Source organism: Astyanax mexicanus, chromosome 18 (genome assembly GCF_023375975.1).
Source record: "Astyanax mexicanus isolate ESR-SI-001 chromosome 18, AstMex3_surface, whole genome shotgun sequence".
NCBI classification, from domain to species: domain Eukaryota; kingdom Metazoa; phylum Chordata; class Actinopteri; order Characiformes; family Acestrorhamphidae; genus Astyanax; species Astyanax mexicanus.
The window spans coordinates 12,149,149-12,165,890 of NC_064425.1; the positions used below are offsets into that span (position 1 = coordinate 12,149,149).

The 16,742-nt window shown below is 41.1% G+C and overlaps 1 protein-coding gene across 6 annotated transcripts in view; it reads left to right on the top strand.

Moving 5' to 3' along the window:
- Positions 1–16,742, top strand: part of LOC103040540 (cytoplasmic dynein 2 heavy chain 1) — a 70,390-nt gene that overhangs the window by 21,380 nt on the left and 32,268 nt on the right. For 5 of the 6 annotated variants that reach the window (XM_049466922.1, XM_049466924.1, XM_049466923.1 and 2 more), the window contains exons 33-59: positions 125–266; positions 1,316–1,521; positions 1,623–1,805; positions 2,753–2,935; positions 3,405–3,628; positions 3,778–3,896; positions 4,074–4,273; positions 4,935–5,199; positions 5,738–5,945; positions 6,417–6,546; positions 6,638–6,793; positions 7,437–7,696; positions 8,262–8,508; positions 8,669–8,820; positions 9,578–9,722; positions 9,864–9,966; positions 10,792–10,959; positions 11,511–11,632; positions 12,062–12,310; positions 12,450–12,558; positions 12,683–12,796; positions 13,458–13,600; positions 13,796–13,871; positions 14,737–14,897; positions 15,621–15,758; positions 15,955–16,068; positions 16,255–16,415. In XM_049466922.1, the coding sequence (XP_049322879.1) occupies positions 125–266; positions 1,316–1,521; positions 1,623–1,805; positions 2,753–2,935; positions 3,405–3,628; positions 3,778–3,896; positions 4,074–4,273; positions 4,935–5,199; positions 5,738–5,945; positions 6,417–6,546; positions 6,638–6,793; positions 7,437–7,696; positions 8,262–8,508; positions 8,669–8,820; positions 9,578–9,722; positions 9,864–9,966; positions 10,792–10,959; positions 11,511–11,632; positions 12,062–12,310; positions 12,450–12,558; positions 12,683–12,796; positions 13,458–13,600; positions 13,796–13,871; positions 14,737–14,897; positions 15,621–15,758; positions 15,955–16,068; positions 16,255–16,415 (4,478 nt within the window). The remainder of the gene's footprint in view (positions 1–124; positions 267–1,315; positions 1,522–1,622; positions 1,806–2,752; positions 2,936–3,404; positions 3,629–3,777; positions 3,897–4,073; positions 4,274–4,934; positions 5,200–5,737; positions 5,946–6,416; positions 6,547–6,637; positions 6,794–7,436; positions 7,697–8,261; positions 8,509–8,668; positions 8,821–9,577; positions 9,723–9,863; positions 9,967–10,791; positions 10,960–11,510; positions 11,633–12,061; positions 12,311–12,449; positions 12,559–12,682; positions 12,797–13,457; positions 13,601–13,795; positions 13,872–14,736; positions 14,898–15,620; positions 15,759–15,954; positions 16,069–16,254; positions 16,416–16,742) is intronic. The other variant, XM_049466925.1, reaches the window with a different exon arrangement.

Sequence of the window (16,742 nt, forward strand, 5' to 3'; positions counted from 1 at the left end):
TTAAACGCAAATAGAAAAACCTGCAGTTTTTTTCACTTATTTGTTTTGTCAAAGCATATTTTCCCATCCATATTATGCCACCCATATTATGTGTGTGTGTGTGTGTGTGTGTGTGTGTTGTTAGATCCTGTGTCTGGCTGAACAAATCCAGTTTACTGAGGATGTGGAGAATGCCATCCGGCAGCAGAACCTTCACCAGCTGGAGCTGGAGCTAATAGCTAAACTAGACCACTACACCAACACTGACACCAGCAGCGAGTCGGGAGGTACAGCACTGTGTGTTTGTGTGTGTAGATATTGCGAAGAGTTAGGCACTCATGACATGTGTTTGTTTATGTATGATCTCTGTAAATCGGGCTTGGGCTCATAATGACAGTTTATGGCGCGATCCGGGTCGGGCTGGATTTATTTGTGCCCAATCTAGGCTCTAGTTGGAGCTGACTTGAAGTGTTAGCTTATTGTTTTTATTATTAAAATAATAAAGTAGTTATATATTTTAACAGTAAATATTGGCTATTTTAAGCAGTAAGATGACTCAAGAGAACAATTACTGAGGTGGCTGATGTTGGGATACCCGTTTCTGCAGTTGGCGTCAAATAAATAAAACCTATTTTAAAAAATAAAACTATTTACACACATCTTTTCTGATATCAGTTTATTTAGTTGATTCTCGGGTGCTGCAGACGTGCTGGCTGAGCTGTCAACATGAGTCTGCGGGTGTAACTGTCAGAAAAAAGACACATAAATGTTAATATTTGTTTTATTTGATGCCTGCATTACCCGTTTTAAATGATACGCCATGTTGGTTGTTGTCGTGTGATATGCAAGAACTTGACATAACTTGCACTTTACTTTCTTGGGTTCATATTTATCTTTTTCAAAATACTCCCACACTTTGGAAGTTTTTTTAGTAGCCATCATATGCAAATACACCGGCAGATGCTGATGGCCCTGTAGCGTGTTCAGCTCCTCTCGTTTGGATTGTGCAACTGCAGGGGGTGATATATTAATGTGTAGTAAGGAAGAAGCCTGTTGTTAATGCGCACACGAATAAATAAAAATATTAACAGAAATTAGGATGATTTTACAAAAGGCTATATATAACGAAAACAAAGACATTTCATATAACAACTAATGCTTAGCAGCAGCCTTGGGCACCCCCAAGCAGTCAGAATGGTACATTCGACTATGAGGTTCATAGCCGAGTAGGGGTCCTCCGAACCAAGTAGTCGAATCGGCGACTATTGCAGGTCACCCCTAGTAGTCACTTTGTTGTAGTCTGTATTTTGTGCTGATTTGTGCCATGTGTATTTAGAGTCCAGTGTTCTACAGCTGAAGCTGAAGGCTCTGGTACTGGATGTGATCCATAACCTGTCAGTGGTCCGGGAGCTGCTGGAGACTCAGGTGCACAACACTGATGACTGGCTGTGGAAGAAGCAGCTCCGTTTTTACCTGAACTCAGAGCAGCATTGCACCATACACATGGTAGATGCAGTGTTCAATTACACCTATGAGTACCAGGTACATAGCTTTATATGTATATTTGATGTATATATTGTTGAAAAAGCACCAAGGTTATTAATCTAGTCATTTTTTTCTCACTATTGTTGTTGTTGTGTTAGGGTAATGCTGCAAAGTTGGTCCACACTCCACTGACTGATAAGTGCTACCTGACGCTGACCCAGGCGATGAGGATGGGGTTGGGGGGAAATCCGTACGGTCCTGCAGGAACTGGCAAAACTGAATCTGTGAAAGCCCTTGGTGGACTGTTCGGCAGACAAGTGCTAGTTTTTAATTGTGATGAGGTACAAACAACGTACAAACTCTTTAAAATTATTATCATTCTGAAATAAAAAAATGTTTTTACTTCATAGAGGCTGAAGTTGTCTTGCCTTAAGCATTTTATGGTACACACTAAACAGATTTGAAAATCGATGCACATCTCACCTAAACACCAGTTTGCTCTCGTCCTCCTTTTTCAGCTAGACTGCTATTTGCTAAAGTGCATCCACTCCCAGATTGCTTTGCAGATCACCTTACACTAGAGCAATTACACACAGAGTTTGTTAAAAAAAAAAAAAAAAAGGATTCAAGGAGACTTTGTCATCAACACCACATGTGGTGAATAATGTGGTATGAAATTGTGATATCACTGTCCAATTTTGCACAAAAGAGATATAATCTAAGAATATGATAAAGTAAAATAAAGGTATAGATAAATATAAACATAAAGATATAAATAAGAAAATTAAGGAAAGTAGCAGCAACATGAATTCCAGTAGAGTGCAAAAGTACATACCGCACTTTTCCTGTAGCAGCATGGATTAGTATAAATTAAAAGCAGTAAAATAAAGTGTATCAGTGTGGGTAAAATATATAAAATAGATATCTGAATATGTTTATAATATCCAGACTAGGAGATAATTTTGTATACATTTACATTAATGATATTTCAATATGGTCTGATTTAGATTTGTTTTAGGTCTTTTTTTCAGTTGGTTATTATGTGTTAAAATATTATGTAAGGTTGCCTTCAGTTTTTTTTTTCTTGGTTCACTTAACTTATTTTCTAAAATGTTGTGTATAAGCTATAGTAGAAGAGGAGTGTGTTAACATTAATAACATCACAGCTGTGATGAACTATGATCCTGTCACAACTGTGATGTTATTTGCCATAACACACTCTCTTCTGTGTGCTATTACTTTAATGGATTAATTGATTGTGTGTGTGTGTGTGTGTGTGCTCCTGCAGGGAATAGATGTGAAGTCTATGGGCCGTATCTTTGTGGGACTGATGAAGTGCGGAGCGTGGGGCTGCTTTGATGAATTTAATCGCCTGGAGGAGGCCGTGCTCTCTGCTGTCTCCATGCAGATCCAGGCCATCCAGAACTCACTTAAGAACCACACAGCCACCTGCCAGCTACTGGGCAAAGAGGTCAGACAGTGGAATAGAATAGAAAAAAGTAAAATGTAATATTCTAGTAGACTTGTTTATTTATTTAACATTATATAATACGCAATTTTTTATTAAATAAATTATTTATCCTGTATCATTTTTTGTATTTCTCTGTGGTGGTTTGTTTTTAAATACACTTTTGTCACCCCTAGTATTGCAAAACAATTTTTTAGCCAGTGCTCCCAGCAGGCTTACAATGCTAGGGAAGGGGGCATTCTTTGCATGGGCTAAAAATGCTGTATTTGGGAATGCTGCGGATGAGCGGAGGTGGGCTACTGGGCAAAATTTGTACCTGTAATCATGTTTTACTATAACCCATAAGTCCATTTCTCATTTTTTTTGTCCTTTAAATTATTAAAACCTATTTAAAAATAATGCTATGTACAGATATGTATTGTAACAGAGAGTGTGTGTGTGTATCTGTGTGTCTCTTTGTGTGTGGGGTCAGGTGGAGCTGGACCCGAATTCAGGAGTGTTTATAACGCTGAACCCGGCCGGTAAAGGTTACGGAGGGAGGCAGAAGCTTCCGGATAACCTGAAACAGCTATTCCGACCGGTTGCCATGACGACCCCAGATAACGAGCTGATCGCTGAGGTCATTCTTTACTCAGAGGGATTTAAGGAAGGGAAGGAGCTTGGATGCAAACTTGTTGCTATTTTCAACCTGGCCAGGTAGAGCAATCACCTGCAAGTGTGTGTGTGTGTGTGTGTGTGTGTGTGTGTGCTTATTGACTTAACTGAGTTCAGTGATTTGGATGGGTGAACGATTACTTGTATGTATGTATGTATAATGGATTTTAATGCTGTCTGTTTGTGTGCAGGGAGCTATTGACCCCACAGCAGCACTATGACTGGGGACTGCGTGCTTTGAAGACTGTTCTTAGAGGATGTGGAAGTTTATTACAACTTCAGAAAAAACAGCAGAACAACCAGAATAACAGTAAAGCTTTCTGTTTCCTCATCCCCTCTTTATTTATCTCCTCATATGTCATTCACGACAATAAAACCGTAAAAAAAATACATTTAAGAAAACACATATGAAAACCAGAAAACAGACTCTTCCTTTTTCTCCCCCTCTCTCTCTCTCTCTCTCTCTCTCTCTCTCTCTCTCTCACAGTAAAGGAAAGTGGATTGGTGGTTCAGGCTCTGAGGCTGAACACCATGTCTAAGCTGACGTTTGCAGACAGCTCACGGTTCGATGCTCTGGTCAGAGACGTGTTTCCTGGAGTTGACTTTAAGGATGTGGAGTATGAAGCTCTGAATGCTGCCTTGCTGGCAGCATACGAAGAGGCAAGGCTGGAGGTCATCCCCAGCCAGGTAAAGTTTTGTTTTACACTGCAGATAAAATGAATGTTTATTAGTCCTGTTCCTATAGTCTGACTGGCTGAGGTGTGCTTAAACACGCAGCAAAATCAGGTACACCTTATATACTCAGATCTATCATCACCTCAGAGGAACTGAACTCAGAATTAGTGCTGTTAAACATGCAATATACATACAAAATTATTAGTATGGGGGTATTAAAAAATACTTAATCCTGATTTTGTCTCCTGTCCAGCCTTTCTAATCGCAAACAAGACAGACCCATAACAAACCCTTTTAGGAGGCTGCAATAAAACATATATACAGCTAACTCTTGCTGTTGATTGGCTTAAGAAAAGTGACTGACATCAAAAAGCAGTTGTGTGATTGGCTTTAGTCTAAAATGACTGACATGTCTTCCACCCTTCGCTTATGCCCACTGGTTCTCTGGCCTGCAGTAGTGGAATTATGACCGCTGGTGTTCAAACAATGCAATTGCATGAGATTTCATAGTAAAATAATGTGGAATTGTCTGTTCCTGCAATGCACATCGGCAATTTTTCCAACACAATGCATACTTGCACCCTTGTAGCTGCATCTTGTTTGTCCACTTCCTAGAAGTTTATTGAAGTTACTAACCCTGAAAGTGTTAAAGTGTGTGTGTGTGTGTTTGCAGATAAAAAAGGCTCTGGAGCTGTATGAGCAGCTGAAGCAGCGTATGGGTGTGGTGGTGGTGGGTCCCAGCGGTGCAGGGAAGTCAACGCTGTGGAAGCTACTGCGGGCGGCGCTGGGCCGACTCGACCTGCAGGTCAAACAGCATACGCTCAACCCAAAAGCCATGCAGCGCCATCAGCTGCTCGGACACATCGACATGGACACCCGTGAGTGGACTGACGGGGTGCTCACTGCCTCTGCCAGGCAGGTCGTACGAGAACCTCAGGGTAAGAGATACACACGCACACACACACTTTTTTGATCTATGTATTTGCAAGAATAAAAGTACATAAGGCACTTTTCCTGTAGCAGCATGAATGAGTATACATTAAAAGCAGTAAAATGAAGTGTCTCAGTGCAGGTAAAATCTATAAAATAAATATCTGAACATGTTTATAATATCTAGACCAGGCAATAATTTCCGTATACATTTACATTGATGATATTTCAGCATGGTCTGGTTTGGGTTTGTTTTAGGTCTTTTTTAGAGATCATACACACACGCACACACACACACACTTTTTCGATCTATGCATTTGCAAGAATATACAGAGAGTAAGGAAAATTCGAAAATACCTTTCCTTTGGATGAAATGTGGTGGTTCACGTGACAAAAAAGTAAAATGCAAAGATGCCTGTCAACAGGGAACCTGCAGAAAAAAAGTAATAATACTTTCTTTTAATATTCTCTCTCTCTCTCTCTCTCTATCTCCCTCTCTCCCTCCCTCTCTCTCTCTCTATCTCCCTCTCTCTCTCTATCCTGCAGAGGTGAGCTCGTGGATAGTGTGTGATGGTGATGTCGATCCAGAGTGGGTGGAGTCTCTGAATTCAGTTCTGGACGATAATCGTCTGCTGACTATGCCCAGCGGAGAACGTATTCAGTTCGGCCCCAATGTCAACTTCCTGTTTGAAACACACGACCTGAGCTGCGCCTCGCCTGCCACGATCTCCCGCATGGGCATGATCTTCCTCAGGTAGCCAATCACAAACCTCCTACAACACAACACATCCAATCAGAAGCTACAGTCTCCGTCATGGGCATGATCTTCCTTATGCAGCTCATCACAAAACATATATAACACAATACAGCCGATCAGAAACCAATGGAGGCGGTGCCATGAGATTTTGCAAGATTAAAACAGCACAATATTTATCATCAGGTGTGTAGGACCCTCAAGTATTGCTAGTTGAATACAGAATTCTGACAGTAGTTGTAAGGTCTGAAGAGACTCATGTGAGATCATACAGGAGAAAGTAGTTGTTGGATTTATGGTAAAACCAGCTGCAGTCTTTACATATTGTTCTGTGAACCTAGTGTAGTGTTTAGTCACTGCTTGTGAGATCCGAGAAACCACAATCTCACCTCAAAGCCAATAAATAATTACTTCTCTAATAATTACTAGCCTTTTATTAGCATGAACGATGCTTGTGTGTGTGTAATACAGTGATGAAGACACGGACGTAGGGTCTCTACTGAAGGCATGGTTAAGGAGAGAGGAGGAACAGAACAGAGTGAACCTGGAAAACTGGATTAATGACTACTTCCACAGAGCACTGGACTTGGTCTTCAAGCAGGTATATAAACACACACAAGTGTAGGTATTGTATACATAGATTTATATATATTTTATAATTATTTATGATAATCTCCCTTTCATTTCTGCAGAATGACTTTGTAGTAGAGACAAGTCTGGTGGGGACAGTGCTAAATGGTTTATCCCATCTGAGGGGTGTGTGTGAGCGGGGTCAGTTCGTGGTTGGGCTAATCCGTGGACTGGGAGGAAACCTGCACCTTAAATCCCGTCAGGAATTTGCCAAAGAGGTGAGATAAAAAAAAGTCAATATATATAAAACAAATCAATAATTTACTCTACAGTAATAAGCTAATTTTGTATTTGCAACTAGATCTCAAAGATTATTACATTAAATAACACTCAATACAATACATATGTCTATGGCAATCACATTTTCTAGCAGTATAAATAATTTTTGACAAAATGTACATGCTGTGATTACAGTTACCAGTACCAGTACAGAGTTTAAAATGCTGGATTATAACTCTATTTTTAAAAGGCTGGTTTTAATTTAATTATTGTTTTTAGTTTGGAAGTTTGGGTAAAAATAATGCTGCCTGTGTCAATGTATAGAGTTGCTTGCCACATTGCTAATTACCTAAAAAGATAAAGCCAGTTAATTTAAAATAAAATATCTTAAATATTGTTAACTTAAATATTGTATTTTGAGATACCCTGAGATTCCCCGTTTGTTAGGTGTTTACAAACATTTTGACATATAGTGAGTGGATGAACATTGATTCCGATTAGTCACTCCATTTATCTTTTTTTTTTGCATACAGCATTATATATTTTCTTTTCACAGACATCAGCATTGAATATCAATTTATATTAACACTGTGTTTGTCTTTGTGTGTGTGTGTGTGTGTTCGTGTGTGTGTGTGTGTGTAGGTCCTTAGCTGGGCGAGGGAGAGTCCCCCTGACCCGCGGAAGCCTCTGGACGTGTATTATGACTCTGACTCCAGCCGGCTGCGTGCGTATGAGCTGCAGCGTGGGGACGGACTGTGTGTGGAGGATTTCAGCAATCCCTACACACTCCCTGTTATACACACCGCCGACATGCAGCGCGCATTGCATGTCTTTACACACTGGCTCCGCCCTGGACACACACAGCCGTTTCTACTGGTGGGGCCAGAGGGCTGCGGCAAGGGGTACTGTACTACACATACTCACATGCGTACATTCTGACACACACTTTTGCAGGCCTGCCAACATATGTATGCAATTTGCGTATTGGTGGTAATTAATGCAATTTTTAAATGATTGACATCAATAAAATAATTTAATGATGCCAAAACAATGCTGATTCTTTTATTTACATTTAAATATCCATTATTAAAAGCATACGAAGATCTGTTAGGCCACATGGTTTGATATTTGCACTGATGATTTTCATGTTTTGTTTGTTTAATGTAAATAGAAATAGCTTAAATATATTGTTTCCATTAATATGTTGAGTGACCAATTATTATTCTTTAATAAATGCAGTCTAGTACAATACAATACATTTTTAGACACGTTTTTAAATAATTCAAACTCTTGTCTAGTATCGTTATCGTCACATTTATGAAAATTATTATGAATTATGAGCGGTGTAGATGTTTTTCTTTTCAAGGTCAGCATGCCTGCCTTTGAAGTTAACTTTTGATAATATTAATGCTTATAGCAATGACATAATTAATAATAATTCTCATTATCATCTTGTGTGTGTTGCAGGATGTTGTTACGGTACGCATTCTCCAAGCTGCGCTCTACCCAGGTGGCTGTGCTGCACTGTAGTGCTCAGACTTCATCCCTGCAAGTATTACAGAAACTCTCACACACTTGTGTGTGTCTGAGCTCTAGCACAGGCCGAGTGTATCGCCCTCGAGACTCTGAGACCCTCGTCCTCTATCTCAAAGATATTAACCTGCCCAGACCAGACAAATGGGGCACCAGCAACATCATCACCTTTCTGCAGCAGGTATACACACACACACACACACACAAACAAACTAACATACAGAACTTTACATAGGATTGCCTTTGGAATGTATGTGTTTGCCTGACAAATTTCCTTCTCTCTCAATCTCTCTCTCAATCTCTCTCTCTCTCCTTCCCTCTCCCTCTCTCTCTTTTTGCAGGTGTTGACGTATCATGGGTTTTATGATGAGAATCTGGAGTGGGTGGGGTTGGAGAATATTCAGATAGTGGCCTCCATGTCAGCAGGGGGCGCACTGGGCCGTCACACACTCACCTCCCGCTTTACCTCTATAGTGCGCATCTGCACCATTGAGTGAGTCTCTTACGCACACGCACGCATGCACACACACACAAAAAAACATGGCATTTTCACACCAGTCCTACCTAACTCAGTTAAAACGCACTCTGTTTTATTTGTCTCGGCCTGGTTCCAAACACACCCTGGAGGGGTTCACTTGTGGGGAAGATGTGAACTGATTTAAGATTTAAGCTAACAGTTTGTTCAGTTGCAGTTTTTTTTTTTTTTTTTTTTTTATAATTTTATTTCTAATTTTTTCCCATTTACTCCCCAATTTACACGGCCAATTACCCAACCCATTCATTAGGACTCCCCCTATCACTAGTGATACCTCAACACACCAGGAGGGTGAAGACTAGCACATGCTTCCTCCGATACATGTGAAGTCAGCCACCGCTTCTTTTCGAGCTGCTGCTGATGCAGCATTACCGAGCAGCCAGCGCGCTTGGAGGAAAGCACAGCGGCTCGGCTCCAGTACATCAGCTCACAGACGCCCTGTGCTGCAGACATCCCCGTAGGAGTGATGTGGGGAGAGAGCGCCATCTACCCACCCAGAGGGAGCAGGGCCAATTTTGCTCCCTCTGACGCCGGCAGCTTGATGGCAAAGCTGCATGAGCTGGGGTTCGAACCGGCGACCTCCTGCTCATAGTGGCAGCGCTTTAGACCGCTGGACCACTCGGCGCCCCAGTTGCAGTTTAAACTGATTTATTACCCAGACAATTATTACAGCTTATAACCAACACTGTTTCTGTTTGTGTGTGTTTTTATGCAGTTATCCTGACAGGGAGCAACTGCAGACCATCTACAGTGCCTACCTGTCTCCTGTGCTGCAAAGAACTCTGGGTAATCACCCCACCTGGAGCTCTGCTGGGAGGGTACACCAGCTTGCTGGTTCACTGGTGCAGATCTATGAACAGGTGAGTTCTGGTTTCATATTTATTTAGGCTTGAACAGGGGGCAGTGGTCCTGGACATAAGTTAATGTCTGATAATGTTGGTTAATCTGTGTGTGTTTGTGTGTGTGTGTGTGTGTGTGTGTTTGCGCATGTGTTGATTCAGGTGAAGGCTAAGTTCACGGTGGATGATTACAGTCATTACCTGTTTACTCCGTGTGTGTTGACTCAGTGGGTGCTGAGTCTGCTCAGATATGACCTGACTCCAGGTAGGAACACATGTTAAATAATTGTATTTAATTGTATTTAAATAGCGCTTTTTACAACATGTTTTGTCACAAAGCAGCTTTGCAAAGATATGGGTCCAAGCCTCTTGTGAGCTATCACCACAGTGATGCCAACAGTGGCAAGGAAAAACTCCCTCATGCTAAGAGAAAGAAACTTTAGGAGGAACCAAGACTCAGTCAGAGGAGCCATATCCCCCTCGGGTCGTCTCAGACAGTACAAACAAATTACAGAACAAAACAACTGTACAGAGCTAATATAGAAACATCTTGTGAGTTATGAGTGTGAGTAGGTAATGGGTGTAGGCTCAGTGTTAATGTTAAAGAAATAATGGAGCGTTATAGCTAATGTAGAAACAGGTTTTGAGGTATGAGTGTGAGTAGGTGATGGACACATTCTCAGTGTTAATGTTAAAGAGATAATGGAGAGCTATAGCTAATGTAGAAACAGGTTTTGAGTTATGAGTGTGAGTAGGTGATGGACACATGCTCAGTGTTAATGTTAGTCGCAGTGGAAAGCCAAGCTGGGCAACATCAGGACTTGTGGGGGATTTACTGTTGCTTAAATTGAGCTGTTCAACTGCTGAGTAAATGTGAATCATCCACTGGGAAAACCTGCCAACCTGTATGTTTACGAACACTCTGATTGGTTTATAACTGGCGCTCTCTCTTTCTCTCTCTGCTGCCAATGATTTTAAACGGTATGTCACACACATCACTAACAATCTTGTTTCCCTGTTCACCGGCTTCTCTGTGCTCCAAAATATCTAAAGGTAGTATGTGTGTGTGTGTGTGTCCTTGTGTGTATAGGTAAATGTGTTACTCCTGCAGACTCAGTGCTGGAAGTGATAGCTTACGAAGCCCGCCGGCTGTTCAGGGACCGAATCGTCTCCAGCAAAGATTTAAACGCGTTTGATAACATCCTAAGCTCTGTCATCAGAGGAGACTGGGGCTCTGATGTGCTAGACAACATGTCAGGTAACTTACAAATCCACACACACACACTGAAACATCAGTGTGACAAATTAAAAAAAGAAATGGGAACTGTTGAAAACTTGAAAACTGCTGCAGGGTGTTTTTTTTTTTTTTTTTTTTTTTTTTACACATTGACACATGCTTGTGTTAAAAATGGCACAGTATTCCTCCTCTGCCACTTTTTTCCATCCTCTGCTTCCTTTTTTCTTTGCTCTCTACACTTCTGTTTTTAGGCCTATTTTGGCTGCCAATTTGTCCTTGTGTTTAAAATCAAATTAATTCCAATCTGGATGTTCAAACTGAGTCGCTATTCCACTTTTTTATTTAAATACCAATGTATATTTAGCGTGTTTTTTTGCTGTCCACACCACCACCAAGATTAGAAAGCTGTGTTATGTATGACAAAAATTATGTTAGACACAATAAGACACAAAACAATTTGCTCATAACAAAGTAACAGGTAATATTCAGGATTGAGTTCAAACTGGTTATAAGACTTGTTCATAGCTTTACAATTTGTAAAGATTTGTTAATTTCCTTTTTTTTTCCCCCAGACACATTCTTCGTGACCTGGGGTGCCAGTCATGAGGGCCGGAACCCTAACCAACCCCTCCCACCTTACGGCAAGCCACTCGGCCGCCTCAACACCAGTGACCTTACTGAGGTCATTCGCAAGGTCAGACCTGCTTGATTTGTTTAAAGTATAAGCACAACATATAATAATACAGAGTTCAGTCACTCAAACACACTCACCATTAAAAACACACAAATGTGTGTAAAAAAAGTGTAAAACAGTCCAGAATATGTTTTATACTTGGAGGACAGATCTGCACACCCCTGGCATTTTAGTCTCAGTGTCTTCATGAGGTGAAGTCACCTGGAATAGTTTTCTCAGCATCTTAAAGGAGTTCCTGGAGGTGCTAAACAATAGTTGCTGCTTTTCCTTCACACTGTAAAGCTCCAGCTCATCCCAAATCACTGCAAATCACCATACCATAATCAGGTTTCAGTCAGGGGATTTTGGAGGACAAGCACTTCTTTACTGTTTACTATGTAATACATTTTTTGCTGTATCTGTACATAAATGTAAAACCATCTCTCTTAGGGTGTGGTCATGTATGGGCGTGAGAACCGCGAGCTGGACCTGCTGTTTTTCCCAGAGGTTCTGGACTTTATGTCCAGAGTGGACCGTGCTTTGAGCAGTCCAGCAGGGTCTCTGCTGCTGGCCGGCCGGAGCGGAGTGGGACGCAGGACAGCCGTGTGTGTGGTCAGCCACATGCATGGAGCAACAATTTACACCCCCAAAATATCTCGATCTTACAGCCTCAAACACTTTAAAACTGACCTCAAAACGGTGAGAATTCTTAGACACACAATTACCTTTTAATATCATTTAGATACCTAAAAATATATATTTTTGCTGTATATATTTATAGTAGTATACATTTTTGAGTACATTTTTACTTACTCTCTGTCTCTTACTGTTTGTGCAGGTGATGCAGTTTGCTGGTATAGACGGCCAGCAGACTGTGCTGCTGTTGGAGGATTATCAGTTTGTTCATCCCTCCTTCCTGGAGATGGTCAACAGTCTGCTGTCCTCAGGTCAGTGTTCCTGGCTGTAGAACCTGTCAGCTCAGTTCACTCTGTAGGTATCCAATATTCGTTATTGGACGCAGTGAATGAAGCACAGCAGAAATATAATTGTGTGTGTGTGTGTGTGTCTCAGGTGAGGTTCCTGGGCTCTATTCTGCGGAGGAGCTGGAACCTTTGCTGTCATCTCTGAAAGATCAGGCGTCACAGGATGGCTTTACCGGACCCATCTTCAACTATTTCTCAAACCGTTAGTAAACACTGTCCTAATTACACCACAGATTAGCCACACAGCAACAGTTTAACCCAGTTACAGGCATGCCAAGAGCTGACATCCATAGACCCACACACTGCAGCACATATTAGACTGGAAACTCTGACTTGTAGAGGAACTCCACAGGTGGCCACAGCAGTTAAATAAATAGCAGTATCTAGAACTGTGTTCTAACAGTTACATTTATGGGAACAGCAGGAACAGCCAATTATTGCAAAGGTGAAGCAGGCATTTGAGGAGCTAACAGAAAGTGTCTGATGTGTCATAATGATGTAGAATAATATTTTTTTTTATTTTGTGTATTGTTGATGTAAAAGTTTGCTTTTCCATATGTGCATAACAAGCTGGGGTGTATGCGTGTGGCCCACTTGTCAAGATAGTAATGTATTTCTGCCAAGATGCACCTGTGATTTCCACTGCCAAGATATCAATTAAAAAACAGGGTAACAGGGTTTAAGATAGCAATGAGCATTGTGATGTGCCTTTTAATATGGATGCTCAAAACCTTTAAAATAATGCTGTCTCCTCATGAATTATTAACTCCTGTGCCAAATTTACCAACTATTTTATAGCAATAAAGCCTTTCTCTTTGTCTGTGTGTGTGTGTGTGTGTGTGTGTGTGTGTGTGTGTGTGTAGGTGTCCAGCAGAACCTCCATGTGGTGCTAATAATGGACTGCACTAATGAAAACTTCACCATCAACTGTGAGAGCAACCCGGCGCTGTACAGGAAGTGCTCTGTCCAGTGGATGGAGGGGTGGTCTGAGAGCAGCATGAAGAAGGTAGAGAGGGTGTATGCTGATCCCACTTGCCAGGATAATATGCTTGTAGTGAGAGAGAATGAAGAGTGAGATTGTGTATTGTATAGTGTGAATGAGTGTATGCTTTGTACATTGCTTGTGTGTGTGTGTACACATTGTGTGCACTGTATATGGTGTAAATTGTGTATAAAGTCTCTTTGGTTTTGTGGATTGTAGATCCCAGAGATGCTTTTGAGTGGAGCGGGAGAACAGGAGGAGAAAAGCTCAGAAAGATCAAAGAAGAAGAGATCAGGTATGGATGGGCAAAAGTGGTTAAAACAATAACTGTACTTTCTGGGCTGTAGAGCGCATTTGAATGTAAGTCGCTCCCACTAATTTTAAAAGAAAAAATAATTTGTAGATAAACAGGCTGCACCTGACTATAAGCTGCAGTTGTCTAATATTGATATACATGATTTATCACAAAAAGATGTTACACAGACACTTTCAGTTAAAAAGATTATGTACGCAAAAAAATGTTACGTACCACAAAAGAGTCACAAGAATAAAGTCGTAATATTACGAGAATAAAGTTGAAATATTAAAATAGAAAAGTAGTGCAGATTTTGTTGTGGAGCCATCGCTACTGGTAGCCTAGGATATGTTGCACATTTTTTTTGGACTATAAGGCTCAGTTAAAAAGTTTCTCCAGTACTGAGGTTGGAGCAGTATTAGCAGTAGGCGCTAACTGCAACGCTAGCTTTTTCACCGTTCAGAGGCGTGTATATTGGACTGTAATCTGTTTGTTTACCCTGTTAAAACAAGCTACATGGGACGAAGCACTAGCTGATAGCACCCTGGCTCACTGGAACACTCAGGGTTCCTCAGTGTAGTGCTGTCAGCCGTAGTTTACTAGAGCTAAGTGCTGCTAACTGCGGCTACCACTGCTGCCAACCATGCTAAAATGTTGGAAATCTTAGCTTACTGTAAATAGTGGAAGCCACACTATTAAATAAATCGCAGTGTTCAAAGCGTGTGAAAAATGTAGCAGCTTACAGCCCAGAAATTACGGTATCACTCCTTAATGCAGCCCTGTTTCAAAACATATTGTGCAATTGAAGACAGTAAATCTTAGTCCTGACAAGATTGAGAATTTTGCTTGTTTGGATATTTTTCAGCCTCGCTGAATGCAGACTTCTTCCGTTCGTTCCTGAGGATCCACGAGTCCTGCCGTGAGTTTGGAGCCACGCCCAGTCAGTACCTGAGCTTCCTCAGAGTGTACCAGTCCATTTACAGCACCAAGCAGAAAGAACTCACTCAGAGACAGCAGCATCTGCAGGTACACACATTCTTACACACACTGTTTTTGTACACTATGGGGCCAGATGTATATAACTTTATATCAGAGGTATTTAAACATTTTCATCCTGAGGCCATCTTGAACCTTTTTTGAGATCTAGGCTCCCCCCTCAGTTAGGGGACATATTATGCAGAACTCACTTTTTGTGTGCTTTTGTATTTCCAATTGTGTTTCAGCTGCTCTGATAAACACTCCAAGCAAGGGCAATTATAGAATCAGAGGTTTATGATTGCTCTGCATCTAAAAAACGAGTAAATCAAGAAAAGTCCCCAGACTGACGTTAACCCATAAATTCGGATTCATGGCCATGTCCACCTTGGCTTCAGAGTCGTGGAGGGAGTCTTACTTCACTCAATTTGAGACTTTTAAGAAATCTTACAAAGAAAAATGTGCTTGCCCCATTGGCAGAATATTATTTTATTATTTTCTGCGTAAAATAAGCATATATGTATTCATTTACATATATTTACATATCTAGTTTTTGCAAATGGATTTTCTGCAGTGCAGTGTAGAAGTGATTAATGACATTCATAGTAAAAATAAAGAAATAAAAAATAAATGGCACACACTGCTGTCACGATCATGGGTGTGAATGATTGAATGAGATATTTTGTATAATAGAAGGTTACAATACAACAGCAAATAAGTTCTCTCATCTCTCTCTCCTTATCTTTCTCTCTCTCTCTCTGTGCGTGTGTGCAGGCTGGTGTGGCCAAGCTGAACGAGGCCAAGTCGCTGGTTGATGAGCTGAAGCGGCGGGCAGCTGAACAGAGTGTCCTGCTGAAGACCAAACAGGCAGAAGCAGATGCTGCCCTGCAGGAGATTACCCTGTCCATGCAGGTCCGTGTGTGTGTGTGTGGAGAAGATCCTGGACAATATATTGTTAAAATAATGCTGGTTGTTGTCGATGAACCGTAATTTTATCAGTCCTTCTGAAAATATTACTTATAGTGCGCCAATAATTACTTAAATGCTTTTTGGATGCAGGATGCAAACTCACAGTTACCTGTTGCTGTATTTTGTGTGTGTGTTGCAGAATGCGAGTGATCAGAAGACAGAGATGGAAAAGCTGAAGGGAAAGATGGCTCAGGAAGTGGCCAAGATCGAAGAGCGAAAGGAGAAGATTGAGGACGAGCTGAAGGAAGTGCAGGTGAGCACACTTTAACAGACCTGCCAATAGGGCTGTGTATAATTTTTAAATTTTGTAAACCGAAATAATACTTTAAATTCGGTTCCGATACCCATACAATATTTTTTTTACCTTTTCAAGTAAATAAATAAAAATTGGATTTGCAGGCTAGTACAGTATACAATTTGTGTGTGTGTTTGTGTGTAGCCCCTGGTGGATGAAGCCAAGCAGGCAGTAGGAAATATTAAATCTGAGTCTCTGTCGGAGATCCGCTCACTGCGAATGCCACCTGATGTCATCAGAGACATCCTGGAGGGAGTGCTGAGGCTCATGGGAATATTCGATACATCCTGGGTCAGCATGAAGAGGTGAGTCACCAACCTGCTCACCATCAAATAACCCACAGTCCACCACAACAGCTGCTTACAACTTTAATGCACCTACTGTACCTGAGAGCTCAGACAATCCACCTAAGATACAGTAGCAAATGCTTACCAATACATTACTTAATACTGAGATCAGCACACCTACTACTAGTGACCTAGTAACACCCTAGCAACTTGATAGTTGCTTAAGCTGGGCAATTACTCTGCATTATTTGTTATTTTTTAGTAATAAAATACATTTTTAATGTTCTCCCTGTGGCAGTGTTTATTTGTAGTCTCTTAACTTGCACCAACTTGAACCAGTAGTGG